This window comes from Watersipora subatra, chromosome 4, assembly GCF_963576615.1.
Source record: "Watersipora subatra chromosome 4, tzWatSuba1.1, whole genome shotgun sequence".
In the NCBI taxonomy this organism is placed as follows: Eukaryota; Metazoa; Bryozoa; class Gymnolaemata; order Cheilostomatida; family Watersiporidae; genus Watersipora; species Watersipora subatra.
In genome coordinates, this window is record NC_088711.1 from 24,037,956 (window position 1) to 24,060,010 (window position 22,055).

Here is a 22,055-nt window from a genome sequence, read left to right on the forward strand (position 1 = left end):
AAATTTGCTCATATCTGGTCAACCTAAACAACCAGTTTAAGTCAATTATTGATTATTGATTGTATTCAAAGACTAAACAAGAATACAGTATGTATATACCATATAGCCTATCCCCGCATATAAACCAATTCTAGAACGCAAAATCTTTTACAAATTGTAGAGGTCCGGCTTACACACACTATTATGAAAGCAATCGAAATGACTTTATGCTAATTTAATTTTGTCAGCTACAACTCAAAACATGCTAAGCACGTGACTGGTAACCTCGTAGGGACAGTATGTTTTGTATGGTAGCAATGGATTCCACTCAAAGAATTGTCTCATGTGAGAATTCATTGAAAAATAAATGCAATTGAATCAGTGCATGTAGGGTTTTTCTGTCCAGCTTTTGTTTATGAATGTACCCACGCATAGGAAGCACCTCCTGTTTGATAATAGTACGCAATGACTGCAATAACAGTCATGGTTGGTTGGTCATACACTAGCATTTTACACACCGTCACATGCAGTTAGAAAGACTTTACCTAAGAAATGTCTGATTTACCATTAAAGGAAGCGAATGTCCTACACTGATTCAATAATAGTTACCCCTATCATTAACTCTTTCTTTATCAAATAAATTTTTTTATCGAGGCAGTCAAATGTGCGGTAAAACCAAATATTTGACATTTGAGCATATGCTGTCATAACATTTGGCCAAATTAATAGCCTTAAAATTTTACACCTGATGATATAAAAAGCCCACAAATATGTTGCAGACTGAATTTGGGACACTTTTTGTCCTTTTCATGCCGCCATGGTTGACAAATTAAGCAGGTTTTAAGTCACGGAAGTTACCACTACTGTTATAAAAATAAATACTTACCGTCGCTGCTACCATCACCCAACAGATGTCCATTAATATACAATTTGTGAAACCCATGTAGCTGTAATGCGTCTGAAAGAAGAAATAGACATCAAAAATGCACTGTTTGCAGAGCGCAACTAAAGTCAGTCACTAAACTAAAGTCAGCGTGAAATGCAAACATGTTTTTCTTAAGCTCAACGCAAACCGATGATTGTTTTCTTTCGATTAAGCGAGGTATGATAGGCTAATTATACAACCACTCACCAAACTGAAACGTTTTGTACTAAGCCTACAAAATTCGCTCCACTTCCACAACTCTTTGCTGTGATAGGTTCGTACGGAGTGTCACGATATATACGGTCGGTTTATATGCAAATTCTTATAAATTCCCTGATTTCATTGTTGTTCTTCAAGAGTCATCTTATATGCAAGATAGGCTTATATGCAGGAATATACAGTAGTCAAATTTTAGCCTCTAAATTTTAAAAACTAATATTTTTTTATTCACTGCCTCTATAAAAGTACTATCCTACTTGGCATAATTTAATGCATAGTAGTTTTTTCCAGAATAAAATGTGCAAGTTATAAAATCTCCATCTAGATGAATACACAATGTAAACCAGTATCTCAATAGTCAACTCGTCGCTCCTCTGATTTATTAGCACTGGTAGGAGTCGTGCAGGTCATACCCTTGGTCCTGCTCGAACTAGCACTGGAGCTCAGTCTGTGAGAGATCTCAACTCATTGTCATGCGCTGTCCTTAGATGTCTGACGCACCTCTGTATGTTCGCCTCTTTCCTCTTTCACAACAGAAAGCCAGTAAGTGTTTTATTCGAGTACTTTACTGATCTCGACGTGTTATTGGTTGTAATTTTATGTTTAATAGATAAAATTCTCTCGAGACTTGATCTTCAATGGTTCGATTCTAGCAAAAAACTGCAGCTTATTCTGAACATTCCGGCTTTACTCGTTTGAAAAGTTTTAGCTCAAAATTATGTAACATTCTGTCATAAAAATTGTTTTTTTAAGCTGGTAGGTCGGTCTAGAGCAGTTTATGGCAAGGACTACTTTAATTCCTTTCTTATGTTACACCTGGTGTACTCGGCTCTTATGTTACACCTGGTGTACTCGGCTCTTATGTTACACCTGGTGTACTCGGCTATTATGTTACACCTGGTGTACTCGGCTAAGAGTCTCAAGTTTCTACCTTTCTTGCTTTCATTGCCATAACTGCGCGTGTTCTGAACTCTGTGGACTTTACCATAACTGCGTATATTCAAAACTATGTAGACTTTGCCATAACTGCGCATATTCTAAACTATGTGGACTTTACCATAACTGCGCATATTCTAAACTATGTAGACTTTGCCATAACTGCGCATATTCTAAACTATGTAGACTTTGCCATAACTGCGCATATTCTAAACTATGTAGACTTTGCCATAACTGCGCATATTCTAAACTATGTAGACTTTGCCATAACTGCGCATATTCTAAACTATGTAGACTTTGCCATAACTGCGCATATTCTAAACTATGTAGACTTTGCCATAACTGCGCATATTCTAAACTATGTAGACTTTGCCATAACTGTGCATATTCTAAACTATGTGGACTTTGCCATAGCTGCGCATATTCTAAACTATGTAGACTTTGCCATAACTGCGCATATTCTAAACTATGTGGACTTTGCCATAACTGCGCATATTCTAAACTATGTGGACTTTGCCATAACTGCGCATATTCTAAACTATGTGGACTTTGCCATAGCTGCGCATATTCTAAACTATGTAGACTTTGCCATAACTGCGCATATTCTAAACTATGTAGACTTTGCCATAACTGCGCATATTCTAAACTATGTAGACTTTGCCATAACTGCGCATATTCTAAACTATGTGGACTTTGCCATAGCTGCGCATATTCTAAACTATGTAGACTTTGCCATAGCTGCGCATATTCTAAACTATGTAGACTTTGCCATAGCTGCGCATATTCTAAACTATGTAGACTTTGCCATAGCTCTACATGGCAATGCTATAATGCAGACGAATAATTACATGTAGCTTTTATGTGCCTATTATTTTGCATGCAGGTCTGTAGGATGATCACTCCTGTACCAGACAATGAAGATGTGCAAAGATTTCTGGAGGCTCACATTCGAATGGATATTGAGAACATAGCTCTCTGCTGTGCACGAAATACTGATGAGTGCCTCCTTTTACTTCATGACGTCATCGACAGAATAGAAAAAGGTAATTATTGCATTGCCTTGCATATCAGTACTTTTGTACAGAGTTTGACAATGAGTGTGATACAGAGTCTAACAATGAGTCTGTGCTACAGTGTCTGACAATGAGTCTATGATACAGAGTCTGACAATGAGTCTGTGGTACAGTGTCTGACAATGAGTCTGTGATACAGAGTCTGACAATGAGTCTGTGGTACAGTGTCTGACAATGAGTCTGTGATACAGAGTTTGACAATGAGTCTGTGATATAGAGTCTGACAATGAGTCTGTGGTACAGTGTCTGACAATGAGTCTGTGATACAGAGTTTGACAATGAGTCTGTGATACAGAGTCTGACAATGAGTCTGTGGTACAGTGTCTGACAATGAGTCTGTGATACAGAGTCTGACAATGAGTCTGTGGTACAGTGTCTTACAATGAGTCTGTGATACAGAGTTTGACAATGAGTCTGTGATATAGAGTCTGACAATGAGTCTGTGATACAGAGTCTGACAATGAGTCTGTGATACAGAGTTTGACAATGAGTCTGTGATACAGTGTCTGAAAATGAGTCTGATACAGAGTCTGACAATGAGTCTGTGATACAGAGTCTGACAATGAGTCTGTGGTACAGTGTCTGACAATGAGTCTGTGATACAGAGTTTGACAATGAGTCTGTGATATAGAGTCTGACAAAGAGTCTGTGGTACAGTGTCTGACAATGAGTCTGTGATACAGAGTTTGACAATGAGTCTGTGATACAGAGTCTGACAATGAGTCTGTGATACAGAGTCTGACAATGAGTCTGTGATACAGAGTCTGACAATGAGTCTGTGATACAGAGTCTAACAATGAGTCTGTGCTACAGTGTCTGACAATGAGTCTGTGATACAGAGTCTAACAATGAGTCTGTGATACAGAGTCTGACAACGAGTCTGTGATACAGAGTCTGACAATGAGTCTGTGGTACAGTGTCTGACAATGAGTCTGTGATACAGAGTTTGACAATGAGTCTGTGATATAGAGTCTGACAATGAGTCTGTGGTACAGTGTCTGACAATGAGTCTGTGATACAGAGTTTGACAATGAGTCTGTGATACAGTGTCTGAAAATGAGTCTGATACAGAGTCTGACAATGAGTCTGTGATACAGAGTCTGACAATGAGTCTGTGGTACAGTGTCTGACAATGAGTCTGTGATACAGAGTCTGACAATGAGTCTGTGGTACAGTGTCTTACAATGAGTCTGTGATACAGAGTTTGACAATGAGTCTGTGATACAGAGTCTGACAATGAGTCTGTGGTACAGTGTCTGACAATGAGTCTGTGATACAGAGTTTGACAATGAGTCTGTGATACAGTGTCTGACAATGAGTCTGATACAGAGTCTGACAATGAGTCTGTGATACAGAGTCTGACAATGAGTCTGTGATACAGTGTCTGACAATGAGTCTATGATACAGAGTCTGACAATGAGTCTGTGGTACAGTGTCTGACAATGAGTCTGTGATACAGAGTCTGACAATGAGTCTGTGGTACAGTGTCTGACAATGAGTCTGTGATACAGAGTCTAACAATGAGTCTGTGATACAGAGTCTGACAATGAGTCTGTGATACAGAGTCTGACAATGAGTCTGTGATACAGAGTCTAACAATGAGTCTGTGCTACAGTGTCTGACAATGAGTCTGTGATACAGAGTCTAACAATGAGTCTGTGATACAGAGTCTGACAACGAGTCTGTGATACAGAGTCTGACAATGAGTCTGTGGTACAGTGTCTGACAATGAGTCTGTGATACAGAGTTTGACAATGAGTCTGTGATATAGAGTCTGACAATGAGTCTGTGGTACAGTGTCTGACAATGAGTCTGTGATACAGAGTTTGACAATGAGTCTGTGATACAGTGTCTGAAAATGAGTCTGATACAGAGTCTGACAATGAGTCTGTGATACAGAGTCTGACAATGAGTCTGTGGTACAGTGTCTGACAATGAGTCTGTGATACAGAGTCTGACAATGAGTCTGTGGTACAGTGTCTTACAATGAGTCTGTGATACAGAGTTTGACAATGAGTCTGTGATACAGAGTCTGACAATGAGTCTGTGGTACAGTGTCTGACAATGAGTCTGTGATACAGAGTTTGACAATGAGTCTGTGATACAGTGTCTGACAATGAGTCTGATACAGAGTCTGACAATGAGTCTGTGATACAGAGTCTGACAATGAGTCTGTGATACAGTGTCTGACAATGAGTCTATGATACAGAGTCTGACAATGAGTCTGTGGTACAGTGTCTGACAATGAGTCTGTGATACAGAGTCTGACAATGAGTCTGTGGTACAGTGTCTGACAATGAGTCTGTGATACAGAGTCTAACAATGAGTCTGTGATACAGAGTCTGACAATGTGTTTGTGATACAGTGTCTGACAATGAGTCTGTGATACAGAGTCTGACAATGAGTCTGTGATACAGAGTCTGACAATGAGTCTGTGATACAGAGTTTGACAATGAGTCTGTGATACAGAGTCTGACAATGAGTCTGTGATACAGAGTCTGACAATGAGTCTGTGGTACAGTGTCTAACAATGAGTCTGTGATACAGTGTCTGACAATGAGTCTGTGATACAGAGTTTGACAATGAGTCTGTGATACAGAGTTTGACATTGAGTCTGTGATACAGTGTCTGACAAGGAGTCTGTGATACAGAGTCTGACAAGGAGTCTGTGATACAGAGTCTGACAATGTGTTTGTGATACAGAGTCTGACAATGAGTCTGTGATACAGAGTCTGACAATGAGTCTGTGATACAGAGTTTGACAATGAGTCTGTGGTACAGTATATAACACAAGTCTCTTATACATAGAGCTGCACAATGATCTCGTTAATTAAACGATTAACGTGATCAATACAAATACACGATTAACTGAGTTGAGCCAATTAATCTTCAAATAAAATGCAACCAAGGTGGTTTATGACTAGCAACACTTTTTTACCAATTAAATACAACGACAATTATTTTGCACTCAACTATGAAAACACTAAGTCAGTCACTAACGTAAAACTTGTTTATACAACAAAGAAGTGCCATGTCGATCAAGTAGTAAGCGGCCATGTTGTTAGTTGTTTGAACATGTTTCTAGGTAATAGCAACAACGCGATTTCAGTATTATTTAATATCTTGCAGTCTATTTGTTTTGTTTATATTTGAAAACTTTTTTAGGTAAATTATACATGTATTTTAATTTTTCAAAAATCACAATCATGTTTCAGCTTTAGAATAATAGTAAAATAAGATTGACACATTATTGGAACATAAAAGCAGAAAATTGTCCTCCGTATTAACTGACGCGTTTACAGACGTTATTGGAAGCATAAACAAAAAAGTGAAGTGCACTGTATGCCAGAAAGAATTTGCCTACCACCACAGCACATCATCATTAATATATCATTTAACTAATTCTCAACATACCACTCAGAATTCATCACCAGCTATCGCAGACAATAACTACTACTGCTGACTACTGCCACTACTGTCCCCTGTGAGCGGCTATCCTTTAAAGCTGGCAATATTGTTTGTAGGAATAGGGCATCTTTTCATTCAGATAATGCGAATAAACTGTTGCCTCAACTCTTGGCTGGCTTAATAATAGACTTTCATGGGCTATTTTCATACTCATAATAATTAATACGTTGTAACTTATGTACATTGTACATAACATGTACTCTTGTTAACAATAATTGTCTCAAATATAATTAATTTTTATGTAGCTGTATTATTTGTTTTCAAATATGCAGGTTTTTGCTAGATTAATTCTAAGATTAATCGAAGATTAACTGGTTCAGACCAGTTATTAATCACGATTAATTTCTATAATTGTTGTACAGCTCTACTTATACATGTTACTATTCAGCTGCAATGACCAAATCGTAATATCTAACATCTAATTATCTAACATCAATATATGCCCAGATTGTCTCGTTAAATATCTTAGTATCTTTAAATTTCAAGGTTATCGTTACTTTTGTTATCGAACAAATCATATTTTGCAGTATTTTTTGGGATGATCAAAGTTTTACGTGTTATATTTTTGGCTCAATGCTTGTTATTAAAGATAGTTTTGAATAACTTAAGTTTATGTTAATATGATCTTTGCTTATCAATTACATTAAATAGACATGACAACCACTTTTCTACAATTTTTCCCAACTGATTATGATTTACGATAGAAACAAGGAATACTTTAGATTTAGGATTTAGTACAAACAAAATTGTCTTCTAAGTTATTAGAATTTAAAAGATATAAGTAGAGTTATTATAGTGTATATCTTATTATCTATATTATCTATTATCTATATTATAGTATAATTTTACATGTATTTTTGTTAGTCACTCGACACGAAGATTTGGAAAAAGCCTTGACAATCAGCTCCCGACTTCAACAGAGACGACATTGGGAGAATGCGTTTGACTCTATTTTCATCAAACCAACATTTGAAAAGCAGGTTGGAATATTTATTGTTATTGTATGTAGCGTAACAAGCTGAACAAAAACATTTGTGCACCCATATTTGGTAGTTTTTGAATCTGATACAACTGCAAACTAAATAAACTCTTAAATGTTTCTCTAGGCATGCCCAGTACAAAAAAGTGAGCTATTGATGTCAGTTTTTTTTTTATCTACAAGGATATCTCAACTAACAGAACTGTTAGTTAAATAATAAACAGTTAGACCTAAATTTCTACATTCATCTAGCAGTTTCTAGGTAAATGCTTACTGAATGGGTGAAGATATCTACAGAAGCTTTTGTCAATATTATGAAAATACATGTATATTGTTTACTGCCCCCAAAAATGTAGTCCAAGCTATACCAGGATATTTGTGATAACATGTTTAGTTGTGCCAGTTTTATTGATAATGTTCATGTAGCATTACATGTTCATAGAACTTACCTATTGCTAGCTTTATCAAACTGATCTTTTTTGTATATACCTAAAAGTAGATAAATGTTCCGTTTCATTTGGAATTTTGTACTTGTAAAGCCTGTATGTAACAAACTCTTTACATCTATTGATGTAGTATGTGATTTGATTCACAGCATTGTTTGTTATTATTGAGATCTACCGCAAAACCTCTAATTAAACGCCACCTTTATTTGAACGCCACCTTCAATTGAGCGTCACCCTACGAGAAGGGTTGAAAAATAGACCGCCACCTCCATTTGACTGCCACTTTGACACTATTTGATCTTTTCGAGTCCATAGTATCAACCAATCAGTAGAAAAGTGTCCACAAAATGGTATTAAAAATGAATCGTTTATATCAATAACAATTAATTTTCTCGTTGTCCAATTCCAAAGCTTTTCATGTTTTTTGTTAAAACTTTGACAACAACATTGTAGCAATAATTATTAACGGTATCAGGCTAGTAGTAGTTCTCTGTTTAACGCGTTCATTCTACTTTGAAGTACCTTACATATATAAAAACACAGCTTAATTTTACGATGGTAGATGAACTTTAAAAACAACGCTATACAAATTACTACTGTCTGAGGCTATTAGTGGTGCCTTGTTTAACGCGGTCCTGATACTTCGAAGTACATGTACTTATAAAAAAAGCGGTCTAAGTTTACAATGGTAGATGGAAGTTGGAAAGCAACGCCATAGAAATAACTATTAACTGTTTCAGGCTAATAGTAGTTTCTTGTTTAATGCTGTCTTAATACTTCGAAGGACATGCATTTAAAAACTGGCTCACAAGTTTTGGACCAAAGGTTTCGTTTAGTGAGCAAACTTTTAGCACTGGATTAGTGCTAAAAGTTACTTTAATGTACTAAATGCAGCGCGTGAAGGTTTTGCTCCGCCGAAAAATTGTTTGGATGCTACACTCGATTAGTTCAGCAGTGCAGAGGCTTTGAGGCCAGAAGACAGTGTGGAAAGTATTGAACAACTAGAAGATGTTCGTTCCATCGAAAACAGCAATCAGGACTCAGCGATCCGAGCAAATGATGGAAATAATTTTGTTTTATAAACGTTTATTTTTGTTTTTGCATGTAATATAAGTATGGTTTGCTTATGTCTTTTGTTCATGAATATATATTTGTATCATTTGATAGATTATTGTTGTATACCTGGTAAATATGCAGATTTATAGCATGTTACTTAATAGTATCCATGCGGATATCTTAGCACAGCTTGCAATGGATCGATACTCATAGCTCCACTTTATTTCTATTGCACATAAAAAGCCACTTTTGGCTGCAAACTGTAGCAAACATATCAATGAGTGAAATGAACTTTTATTCAATAATGTTGTCTAAATATAAAAAAATATGTCTTCAAGTTTAGAATATAATAAAAATTGAAAATTGCAACAATTTGCAAAGAAGGACACAGGCTATAATATCATCGCAAGTCAATTGCAAGCAATAGATATTAACTGGTAGAGATATTTCTCGGTTTCTCGATGCACATTGATTAAGAGATCTTTGACAAGCTAGAGGTAAGTTAGCATATTTACTGCATTCAAAATTTTTGATATCGCTCCACCGGAAGAAGAGGACAAAATATAGGTAACATTTGCTTCGCCTGTAATAGGGCTAAATTTATCTTCCAAAAATTCTGACCAGCCATTTAAAAAATAGACGTCAGCCTCTATTTGAACGCTGCCTTCAATGGTCCGCCACCATAATGCAAGGGTTTAAAATAGAGCGTCATAGCGTTCGATTAAAAGTTTTATGGTGTATATATATATATATGTACATATCTATATATATACATGTACAGTGTTTAACCTGCCTCATTTAATACTTACATGTATGTATAAATAGTGTTAACTCTCCGTACATATACACGTACATATACACGTACATATACACGTACATGCACATATTAGTGTCAAATGGAAATGATTGATAGCTTCTTTCTAACAATCCTTCAAGATTTGTTCTTTTATTTCTTTTGGTGAAATAGCAATTTCACTTTTATCTTATGAAAGTGACAGGTTTAGTTCATATTTTTAGACTCAACGCCTTCGTGATTTGAGCAAAACTTTTGGAAAAAACACTGTTTCTGAGAGGCTAGAAAAACTATTAGTTCTTGACAAACCAGTTGATAAGAGCAACCTGCTAGTTTCTCCCAACCTCTGGAAGTACAAGAGGCTCCCGACACTGCTCGCTCTGCAGTATCGTCTTCACTCCTCTTCACAGGTGATGCCTTCTTACCTACAGAAGTTAACTGCTACAGTCAATTGTATCTTTTTATGAGTTTGCTACTTGTCTAGTCTAGTTTTGCAATGCGTAATCCATCTGAGCCATCTCATGCGCTTTCTCAATCTCCATACCGTTTCATTGACTGCTGCATTTTTATTATAGCAATGCCTCGTCCTTAAAAAAGTAGTTGGAAATAGCAGCATGTTCGTAGCAATGCAGTGGCTGCCAGACGCTCTACGGCTCATAGACATCCTGCACAGTCGGTTTCACAGCAAGTTCAGTCGTAAAGAAGCTTCCCAATCATCCATTCGTCAATTCTGTCAGAGCATTTCTGAAGCTTATCCAGGAATAACGGAAAAAGTAGAGCAGTTTATCAAGGCTTGGAACATGACCTTACCCTTCCTTGGTATGTCAGTATTTTGTCAGGGTTTCTAATACAACCTTGATCTCACTTGATATGTTACCATTTTATCATATCTTACCATTTAATCAAACCAGAGAGGCTCATCATGAATGACACCCAATCAACTTACTAATCTCTAATCTAATCTAAAAAGTATCCTACAATCACCGCAGTGTCAACAACCTCCAAAAACTCTTATCAAACCAGAGAGGCTCATCCCAGAGAGGCTTACCCTGTTGAATGTTGAGATGTTGAATCACATAGCACTTTATTGAACAGAGAGCTGTTGAATAATATTGCACTTTAAACAGAGAGATGTTGAATCACATAGCACTTTATTAAACAGAGAGATGTTGAATCACATAGCACTTTATTAAACAGAGAGATGTTGAATCACATAGCACTTTATTAAACAGAGAAATGTTGAATCATATAGCACTTTATTAAATGGAGAGATGTTGGATCACATAGCACTTTATTAAACGGAGAGATGTTGAATCATATAGCACTTTATTAAACAGAGAGATGTTGAATCACATAACACTTTATTAAACAGAGAGATGTTGAATCACATAGCACTTTATTAAACAGAAAGATGTTGAATCACATAACACTTCATTAAACAGAGAGATGTTGAATCACATAACACTTCATTAAACAGAGAGATGTTCAACATATATAGCACTTTATCAAACAGAGAGATGTTGAATCATATAGCACTTTATTAAACGGAGAGATGTTGGATCACATAGCACTCTATTAAACAGAGAGATGTTGAATCATATAACACTTTATTAAACAGAGAGATGTTGAATCATATAGCACTTTATTAAACAGAGAGATGTTGAATCATATAGCACTTTATTAAACAGAGAGATGTTGAATCCCATAACACTTTATTAAACAGAGAGATGTTGAATCACATAACACTTCATTAAACAGAGAGATGTTGAATCACATAACACTTCATTATACAGAGAGATGTTGAATCACATAACACTTCATTAAACAGAGAGATGTTCAACATATATAGCACTTTATTAAACAGAGATTTTGAATCACATAACACTTCATTAAACAGAGAGATGTTCAACATATATAGCACTTTATTAAACAGAGAGATTTTGAATCATATAGCACTTTATTAAACAGAGAGATGTTGAATCACATAGCACTTCATTAAACAGAGAGATGTTGAATCACATACCACTTCATTAAACAGAGAGATGTTCAACATATATAGCACTTTATTAACCAGAGAGATGTTGAATCATATAGCACTTTATTAAACAGAAAGATGTTGAATCACATAACACTTTATTAAACAGAGAGATGTTGAATTAAGGCCACCATTGCGTGAGTCTGGTATAGTTACAAGTTGTGTTTCACTTGACAGACCAATCCCTGGGCTTACCGGAACTCACCACCGAGTCTGTTGTAAAAGATTTCCTCATTGATCGACAACGCAATAGATCACCTGCCTACATTCTCGTAAAGACCCTTGTAGAACTGCACAATTCTATGGTAGCATCACATGCCAGGTGTGTACTCTTTTATCACTATCTCTTTTTGTAGTTTTTTTCAAACCGGATTCTACTGAATCATTGGTGCGATAGTCACATCGCTCGAGCCGATTTAATATTGTTGCAGCCCTCCAATACGACTCTCAGCAGTTAACCACCTGAACATAGTGAGCCTGCGCAGTGAAGATGAGCTACTGAGTCTCTTTGCTGCCCATAGTGAATATGAACAGGAGGAAACAACTTCTGTAGTCTACAACTGGCTAGACATTGAGCAAGAGATCAAACACAGATACATTCGTAACAAGGCGAAGATAAGCTTTTCTGATGAGACTCTGCCGTGCTATGTTTTTGACGGTGACTTTGATCTGCACAAGCAAATGCTTGCACTAGATGAACACCAGGTAATGAAAATGATATCATCAATTAGAAGCTCACGCAGCAGCTGTTGATAGTTGTTATTGATTGTTGAATGTCCGCCATTTCCTAATAAATGGTAATCATTTTTGTTACAGGTGCCTCTACCGAGTCAACTGGAGGAAGACTTGAGAAATAATATACGTCAAAAGCTGCAACATAAGTCTGAAAAAGACCTGCACGTTCTCAGATCTCTTCTGAAAGACCTAAAGATTGTTATTAATCTTTTAACGGTGATGAGTGACATAGACGGAGAGAAGCCTTTGACCGAGTATATCGACTACGTTTTTGGAAGAGAGGCAGAATATTTATCGAAGACTGTAAAACTCAAACACGTCAAGCAAACGTGGCTTTTGATCAAATACAATCAAACTGAGCTGCATATGGCTCAAGATCAGGTAATAACACATAAATCTATAGACATCAAAAATTTGTTGCTAAAACCATAAAAATAAAGCAATTAGGAGTCTTTAAAATGTTGCAATAGGTTGTAACTCGTTATGTTATTTGGAATATGCCTTCTCTTTTACTATTTCACAGTTCTATTAAATGCAAATATTCATTATTTGGTAAGGTTTGAAGACCCTGGCAGTTTATTCTCCAATGTTTCAGTAAAATTTGGTAATATTCAGAGCATCTAGAGCAAAAGATGTAGCTAACCTTGCTTTAGTAATACAGCCATTGGTGTGTCTTCATTGGATGTGATCATCACTGTTTTTCCAACAGTATATACGTATAGCACAGTGTTAATTGCATTGGAAGATATCAAAATGGGTTGTACTTATCACAGCGTTTTCAAAAAGGTTTGTAGTCAAATAAACGCATTTGGCTTCATTATTGTCATCATTCGAGATGCGTGCATAATAGATTTTTTCACAGCACATCTATTTCTTGATGTATGCCTCAATTGTCTCTGGCAAACTTATACACCTGTTGTAGGAACCATTTGACGATGTTCACAGCGAGTGTAGAGAAATGCTTTCAGAAGATTTGAAGGGTGGTCTGGATGCCCTTTGCAAACTTAATGTGACAAGAACAAGGGTCATTCTGTTTGAGCTATTCAAATATATCACATTAGAGCTAAACAGAGAAGCTTTTGATTTGAAATCTGATGAAAAAGTGTGGAGTGAAGAGAGGTAACAAATGCAGCTCATTCCCAAACAGATTACTGTTCATTCTGTTTGACTATTGTTCAGTTCTTTCCGGTGGTGTCTAATGTTTCTATGTCTAAAGATTACTCGTCGATTAGTTTACGTGGTTTACTCGTCGGTTAGTTTACGTGACTTACTCGTCGGTTAGTTTACGTGGTTTACTCGTCGATTAGTTTACGTGGTTTACTCGTCGATTAGTTTACGTGGTTTACTCATCGGTTAGTTTACGTGGTTTACTCGTCGGTTAGTTTACGTGGTTTACTCGTCGATTAGTTTACGTGGTTTACTCGTCGGTTAGTTTACGTGGTTTACTCATCGGTTAGTTTACGTGGTTTACTCGTCGATTAGTTTACGTAGTTTACTCGCCGGTTAGTTTACGTGGTTTACTCGTCAGTTAGTTTACGTGGTTTACTCGTCGGTTAGTTTACGTGGTTTACTCGTCAGTTAGTTTACGTGGTTTACTCGTCGGTTAGTTTACGCGGTTTACTCGTCGGTTAGTTTACGTGGTTTACTCATCGATTAGTTTACGTGGTTTACTCGTCGGTTAGTTTACGTGGTTTACTCGTCGATTAGTTTACGTGGTTTACTCGTCGGTTAGTTTACGTGGTTTACTCATCGATTAGTTTACGTGGTTTACTCGTCGGTTAGTTTACGTGGTTTACTCGTCGATTAGTTTACGTGGTTTACTCGTCGGTTAGTTTACGTGGTTTACTCATCGGTTAGTTTACGTGGTTTACTCGTCGATTAGTTTACGTAGTTTACTCACCGGTTAGTTTACGTGGTTTACTCGTCAGTTAGTTTACGCGGTTTACTCGTCGGTTAGTTTACGTGGTTTACTCGTCAGTATGTTTACGTGGTTTACTCGCCGGTTAGTTTACGTGGTTTACTCGTCGGTTAGTTTACGTGGTTTACTCGCCGGTTAGTTTACGTGGTTTACTCGTCAGTTAGTTTACGTGGTTTACTCGTCGGTTAGTTTACGTGGTTTACTCGTCGGTTAGTTTACGTGGTTTACTCATCGATTAGTTTACGTGGTTTACTCGTCGATTAGTTTTCGTGGTTTACTCATCGGTTAGTTTATGTGGTTTACTCGTCGGTTAGTTTATATGATTTACTCGTCGATTAGTTTATGTGGTTTACTCGTCGATTAGTTTACGTGGTTTACTCTTCGGCTAGTTAACGCGGTTTACTCATCGGTTAGTTTATATGATTTACTCGTCGATTAGTTTATGTGGTTTACTCGTCGGTTAGTTTACGTGGTTTACTCGTCAGTATGTTTACGTGGTTTACTCGCCGGTTAGTTTACGTGGTTTACTCGTCGGTTAGTTCACGTGGTTTACTCGCCGGTTAGTTTACGTGGTTTACTCGTCAGTTAGTTTACGTGGTTTACTCGTCGGTTAGTTTACGTGGTTTACTCGTCGGTTAGTTTACGTAGTTTACTCATCGATTAGTTTACGTGGTTTACTCGTCGATTAGTTTTCGTGGTTTACTCATCGGTTAGTTTACGTGGTTTACTCGTCGGTTAGTTTATATGATTTACTCGTCGATTAGTTTATGTGGTTTACTCGTCGATTAGTTTACGTGGTTTACTCTTCGGCTAGTTAACGCGGTTTATTCATCGGTTAGTTTACGTGGTTTACTTATCGGTTAGTTTACGTGGTTTACTCATCGGCTAGTTTACGTGGGTCACTCGTCGGTTAGTTTACGTGGTTTACTCATCGGTTAGTTTACGTGGTTTACTCGTCGATTAGTTTACGTGGTTTACTCGTCGGTTAGTTTACGTGGTTTACTCATCGGTTAGTTTACGTGGTTTACTCATCGGTTAGTTTACGTGGTTTACTCGTCGATTAGTTTACGTGGTTTACTCGTCGATTAGTTTACATGGCTTACTCGTCGATTAGTTAAAACTTTAGCATTCAGCTTTACTTACATTTTGTAGTTTATGGAACTCCCTCCTCAGTTTTGCTCGAGCCCAGTACAAATCTGAGCTAACGGACAAGCGGAAACAATTGCTTGATTTAGAGAATCAGCTTGAGAATTTACAAGTAAAGCATGCTGCAAACACTTGGAATTACCTCTGGAAGTTACAGCAAAAAAAGCATTGAGTGCTAATTGCCAGAATCTAATATTCACTGCTAGAAGAAACAAAATTACTTTTCACCATGCTTCATACATTTTACCATTTCACAAATTTGCATGCGACAGACACTATTTTATTTATATTTATATGTTGATTGGTTTTTGATGAGCACATTGAAGTCTATAATATATAATTGAGTGTGTTGATGTGTAGCAGTAATTATGGAATCTAACAATAAAGTAATGCTACTTTCACAAGTTACATCAGAGAGAGTTACACTGCACAAATGTGTTATCAAAAGTTCTAAAGTATTATTAAATGTTCTCACACATGTTATTAAAGATTCTCACAGTGTATTACACTGTAATACACTGTGAGTATACTCGCTCACACTAGTATCTCACACCGTAACATACAGTGTAATACACAGTACTTACACTATTACAGTGTGATTACACACATGTATTATAAAAGATGTGTTATTAAAGGTTTTGCACAAGTTATTAAATGTTCACACAAATGCCATTAAAGTTTCTCGTGTAATTATTCATTATATTCATTATCATTCCCAGTTTTATGTACAATTTTCAAATAGTTGCTTAATGCATGAACTATATACACTACAGTATATTGGCTGTTATGTTATGAACTATACAGACTAAAGTATATTGGCTGTTATGTTATGAACTATACAAACAACAGTATATTAGCTGTTATGTTATGAACTACATATACAACAGTATATTGGCTGTTATGTTATGAACTATATAGACAACAGTATATTGGCTGTTGTGTTATGAACTATACAGTCAACAGTATATTGGCTGTTGGGCAAGGCCAAGCATGGTGTCACACACAAAGGCAATTTTTTTTCTGCCTTTAGCAACCATAATTTTCAGTTAATTAGCAAGCAAACATGTTCAGACATGTGGAAACACAAAAGTTTTCATAATGAAATCTTCTCTTATGAAGATATTGGGCATGCAAGTAGGTTTTTCTGGTATGGTGTGTGACGCGCGGGACAATTAATCATATGCTCTCAAACTTTGCAATTCATTCTGAAATAAATTTTTCTTCCATTTTATAATCAATACTATAGTGGATTTTGTAGCCCAGGTGTTTTTTCCTAGCAAATGCAAATTTTTCCTTACCATTTAGGCAAGCAAAAATTAGTAATTCCCGCGCGTCACAATTTAAGTGCATTTAGTTGCAGCCTGTTCTTTCAAAGCTATCTGAGATAAAAAATTCTCATCTATAATTCGATTTTGGGCTGCTATAGCTTAGCTAAACGCGCCAAATTGCTGAAGATACTGCGAAGTTATAGTTTTATAGGTACATGGAAGTATTTGTGATGCGCGGGACATTTTTAATAATATGGTGATGTCTGCCTTTGTTTGGGAGTTCTCTTTGATACTCTGGTATTTGAAAGTAATGCTGGATATTCCAAGTCTTAAAAGCCAGTTTCTTTGAGAAAAATAATGAATTAGAATTATTTTATGAAGTTTTGTAACTCAAAATATGTAACTTGTCAAGATTACTCTTTAGATACACACACACACCTAGCATGCAAATCACGAGGTAATCCTTGAACCAAATGTGTATTTGTAAAGTATGGTTACAAAAATTACTTTCCACTCATGCATTGAATTTTCAGTCAGTAGAGAAAGTAGGTTTCCCTCATTAACACTAAGAATTTTTCCGAGAAAGTACGTTTGCTTTTTTCACACTTTCAAACTGGCATGTGTTCTAATGACTGCCAAACTGCTGTTAAAATCATGCTACACTTCCTGTCGGTATGGTAATACTGCCAAAATGACACCATACTAAACATGCCATCCTCCCTGTCAGGCAAGGCTGACAGAATAACATCACACTCAACATAACGCTCAGCGTCATGCCATACTTGGCGTTATGTTAGATGTCATTTGCTTGCAAGATGCCTAATTCGATGGATCGTAAGAGTAGAGAAATTTTCAAAGCACAACATGGATTTAAAGCTTTAAACTAGAGAATGAAAGGTAAAATATATTTAATGCCTATTATACATTTCTGAGCAAGTATACACAAGTACGTACAACATTTTTTATCAATCACACTACTTGTGGTTTGATGATGTAAGGTGAATCACGAATTTGAGTAAACATTCAACAGGTTTCATGCCATATACATGTATATGATATGTACATAATATGGTTTAATCTGTAATGAATATTAGTGCACAGTTTTATGATTTTATAGGTGTAGATAGCACAGGGAGAGAAAGATTTCGCATGGCTCCATCAGATTTAGAAGCAAAGCGTGCTAAGGAAAGAGAGAAAGGCCAAATATCGCGCTAAAGAGGCAGAAGCTAATTCAACACCAGGAACAAGCACCTCTTCCATATTTTTAAGCTGACTGTCTGAATGAGGAGCGAGAAAAAAGCTACAGACAGCATTGCCACACTTTCCATGGAGAAAAGCTCTTTTGATTGGTAAATAGCTGTCCATGATGAGCCCGACCAAACAGGATATTGTCCTTCAGGCAGTTTGTCTGCCTAAACCAAAAGCGCGAATGAATTTTCAGCCACGGAACAATTAAGCTACTTGAATCAACAGTGGAGAAGATAACTTATTTCTACCGGGACAGTAAGATCAGTCGAGAAATGCCAAGCCAGAAGGATACCATCAGTGTAAAAGACAAGACTGGTAAGCGATGAAAACTTCGGAAACACTGAACTACACGTTAAGTGACATCTTTTTAAGATTTTCAAGGAGGAATATCCAGATATCAAGGTTGGCCTTAGTAAATTTAAAAAGAGTTGCGCCCAGTAAATTGCAAGCCAGTTTCTAGACATGTATGGTCCAATTGTCTGTGCTTGCAAATACTGCGAAAATGCGGATTCAGCTCTACTGGGACTGCGGCAGGCTAGTGTCTGTTCTTTGGAAATGCCTACTACGCTCCACTAGCTACTGAAAAGAACTGTGTAAAATGGAAAATGAATCATGCTGATTTTTAAAAAAATGGTTTACTGCATGAAAGTCTGACAATCTTTAGGTTATATATGTTTAATGTTTTAATAAAATAAATGCAATATATAATAATATTAATTACTAGTGGTTTAATACAAATACGTATATTCACTGTTACAATTACAACTCATGGCAATTTGTGGTCTAACAACAACAAAACATAGAAAAATGTTTAATTTTTCATGATGTTATTTTTGTCCCGCGCGTCACAGTCCCGCGCGTCACAGGTGGTTGTCTTCTTTCAAACCTCACAGAGTCATTAAACTTGGGCCTGAAAACAAAATGGTATGTATTCCTAGCAGAAGGACAAAGGAGCTTTGCGCTTGTCAAATAATAATGTTATGAGTTCAAAAATTCAAGATTTTTAAAGATTTTTCCAATTGATCAAAGAGTAGTTTTTCATGTCAAATTATGGTCCCGCGCGTCACACCAGCTTCAATGATTCATAATTTGTTAACACATTTCATGACAAGGATGAAATCTCATTCAGTAGTAGTTGATGTCAAGTACTTTCTAAAACAGCATGAATGACACCAGAATTTTGCATCTGAGCTGAGAGGTATGCGAGGAAGCGTTCAAATGTCCCGCGCGTCACAATCCTGCCAAAAACGGCTTTACCCTGTTATGTTACGAACTATACAGACAACAGTATAATGGCTGTTATGTTATGAACTATATAGACAACAGTATATTGGCTGTTATGTTATGAACTATATAGACAACAGTATATTAGCTGTTATGTTATGAACTATATAGACAACAGTATATTAGCTGTTATGTTACGAACTATATAAACAACAGTATATTGGCTGTTATGTTAAGAACTATATAGACTACAGTATATTGGCTGTTATGTTATTAACTACATAGACAACAGTATATTGGCTGCTATGTTAGGGAAACTTAACAAAAAGGTAAAAAAGTTTTTACATCACCTGATTTTTATCTATTTTCAAAATTGTCGTCCCATTATTTTATAAGCTCAGTTTTTAAGTATTACCTTGTCATACCAATATGTACTAAACAACCAAATTTTGGCAAAATAACCATTAAACCTCTCAATATTTAATGACATCCTTACCTGCAAAGACCACTCTACAATAAAATAACTGAACAATTTCTTACGTACAAGCATTCATTTGCAAACATTGCTTTGCTGAGCATCCGGCACATAAAGAAAAGTTTGCATATTACACTTTCAGAACTAAGGCAAAGGCATAAAATTTTAAAACAATTGTATTCAAAAAATTTTCTCAATAAAATTTTTTAAATATGCTGAATATCTTTTAGAACGTTAATAGAAAGTCTTAGGCCTACACGCTAATAAAAAGTCTCATACCCTAGTAGAAAGTCTTATACACTAGTAGAAAGTCTTATACGCTAATAGAAAGTCTTATACGCTAGTAGAAAGTCTTATACGCTAGTAGAAAGTCTTATACGCTAGTAGAAAGTCTCATACGCTAGTAAAAAGTCTTATACGCTAGTAGAATGTCTCATACGCTAGTAGAATGTCTCATACGCTAGTAAAAAGCCTTATACACTAGTAGAAAGTCTTATACACTAGTAGAAAGTCTCATACACTAGTAGAAAGTCTCATACACTAGTAGAAAGTCTTATACACTAGTAGAAAGTCTTATACACTAGTAGAAAGTCTTATACACTAGTAGAATGTCTCATACCCTAGTAGAAAGTCTTATACACTAGTAGAAAGTCTTATACACTAGTAGAAAGTCTTGTACACTAGTATAGAAAATCTCATACACTAGTAGAAAGTCTTATACACTAGTAGAAAGTCTTATACACTAGTAGAAAGTCTTGTACACTAGTATAGAAAGTCTCATACACTAGTAGAAAGTCTTATACACTAGTAGAATGTCTCATACACTAGTAGAAAGTCTTGTACACTAGTAGAAAGTCTTGTACACTAGTAGAAAATCTCATAAATTAGTAGAAAGTCTTATACGCTAGTAGAAAGTCTTGTACACTAGTAGAAAGTCTCATACACTAGTAGAAAGTCTTATACACTAGTAGAAAGTCTCATACACTAGTAGAAAGTCTCATACACTAGTAGAAAGTCTCATACACCAGTAGAAAGTCTTATACACTAGTAGAATGTCTCATACACTAGTAGAAAGTCTTATACACTAGTAGAAAGTCTTATACACTAGTAGAATGTCTCATACACTAGTAGAAAGTCTTGTACACTAGTAGAAAGTCTTGTTCACTAGTAGAAAGTCTCATAAACTAGTAGGAAGTCTTATACACTAGTAGAAAGTCTCGTACACTGGTAGAAAGTCTTATACACTAGTAGAAAGTTTTATACACTGGTAGAAAGTCTGAAAGTCAGTAATCTGTATTTCGCCACTGCTCAATGCCCAAAGAATTTACTAGTTACTATGAAAGTTATAATTACTACTAAGTATTACAGAATTTCATCTTTTTTAAAAATATTCTCAAAATCTTTCAACAGTCTTAAAATGCAGTTATCCCTAATCATTGTTTCAAATGGGTGTTTTGCAATTGACTCAACTGTCCCTTGGCTGTTAATATTCTGGGAAAGCATAGCCTTTGTGTATGGTCGATATATGATTAATTAACACCCATGTACAACATCACTCGTTATAAAAAAATCTTGTGATTTAGGTAAAAAGCTTTATGAAAAGCATTAAGACTAAACAGATTTGCTGTACTAAATGTTGATATCAGCGATGGTGGTGCATTGGAGCTTTATAGGCAACAAAAATTTGATGAAGGGTTTGGAGGCAGCAGGACAACTAGGCAAAGAGAGAATTTAAATGTGAGATTGGATTATGCCTACCCTCTCATTGTTGTATGAAGGAAAGTGACCTACTTTTGGTAAACTCAAAGAAGGCCTGGATCTCTCTCACTCCTCATACGCTATCTGTACTGTTCAAGCCATTGAACAGTACAACAACTTCTCACAATCGTCATGACGACTCACAACTCTCATACAACACTCACCTTGCTGCCCAATAACAAACTATATTACAGATTTGAGTATTATATATCAAGTCATGAGTGTCCAAACAGTACCCTTCCACACTTGATTAATCTCAGTCTAGATATTTAGTACCTTTAATGTTACTATTAATCATTACTCAATGCTCAGTTGGGATATACGAGTGATGGCGCAAGTTTAAGATCAGTTTTGCTAACACAACATCATAACTA

The 22,055-nt window shown here is 36.2% G+C and overlaps 1 protein-coding gene across 1 annotated transcript in view; it reads left to right on the forward strand.

The window, feature by feature from the left end:
• Nucleotides 1–16,061, forward strand: part of LOC137392800 (E3 ubiquitin-protein ligase rnf213-alpha-like) — an 87,332-nt gene extending 71,271 nt beyond the window's left edge. The window contains exons 39-48 of the mRNA XM_068079129.1: nt 1,510–1,666; nt 2,943–3,102; nt 7,465–7,580; nt 10,099–10,284; nt 10,450–10,693; nt 12,087–12,231; nt 12,341–12,614; nt 12,726–13,025; nt 13,567–13,763; nt 15,715–16,061. Coding sequence (XP_067935230.1) covers nt 1,510–1,666; nt 2,943–3,102; nt 7,465–7,580; nt 10,099–10,284; nt 10,450–10,693; nt 12,087–12,231; nt 12,341–12,614; nt 12,726–13,025; nt 13,567–13,763; nt 15,715–15,880 — 1,945 coding nt within the window. The 3' untranslated portion in view covers nt 15,881–16,061. The remainder of the gene's footprint in view (nt 1–1,509; nt 1,667–2,942; nt 3,103–7,464; nt 7,581–10,098; nt 10,285–10,449; nt 10,694–12,086; nt 12,232–12,340; nt 12,615–12,725; nt 13,026–13,566; nt 13,764–15,714) is intronic.
• The last annotated feature ends 5,994 nt before the right edge of the window (nt 16,062–22,055 follow it).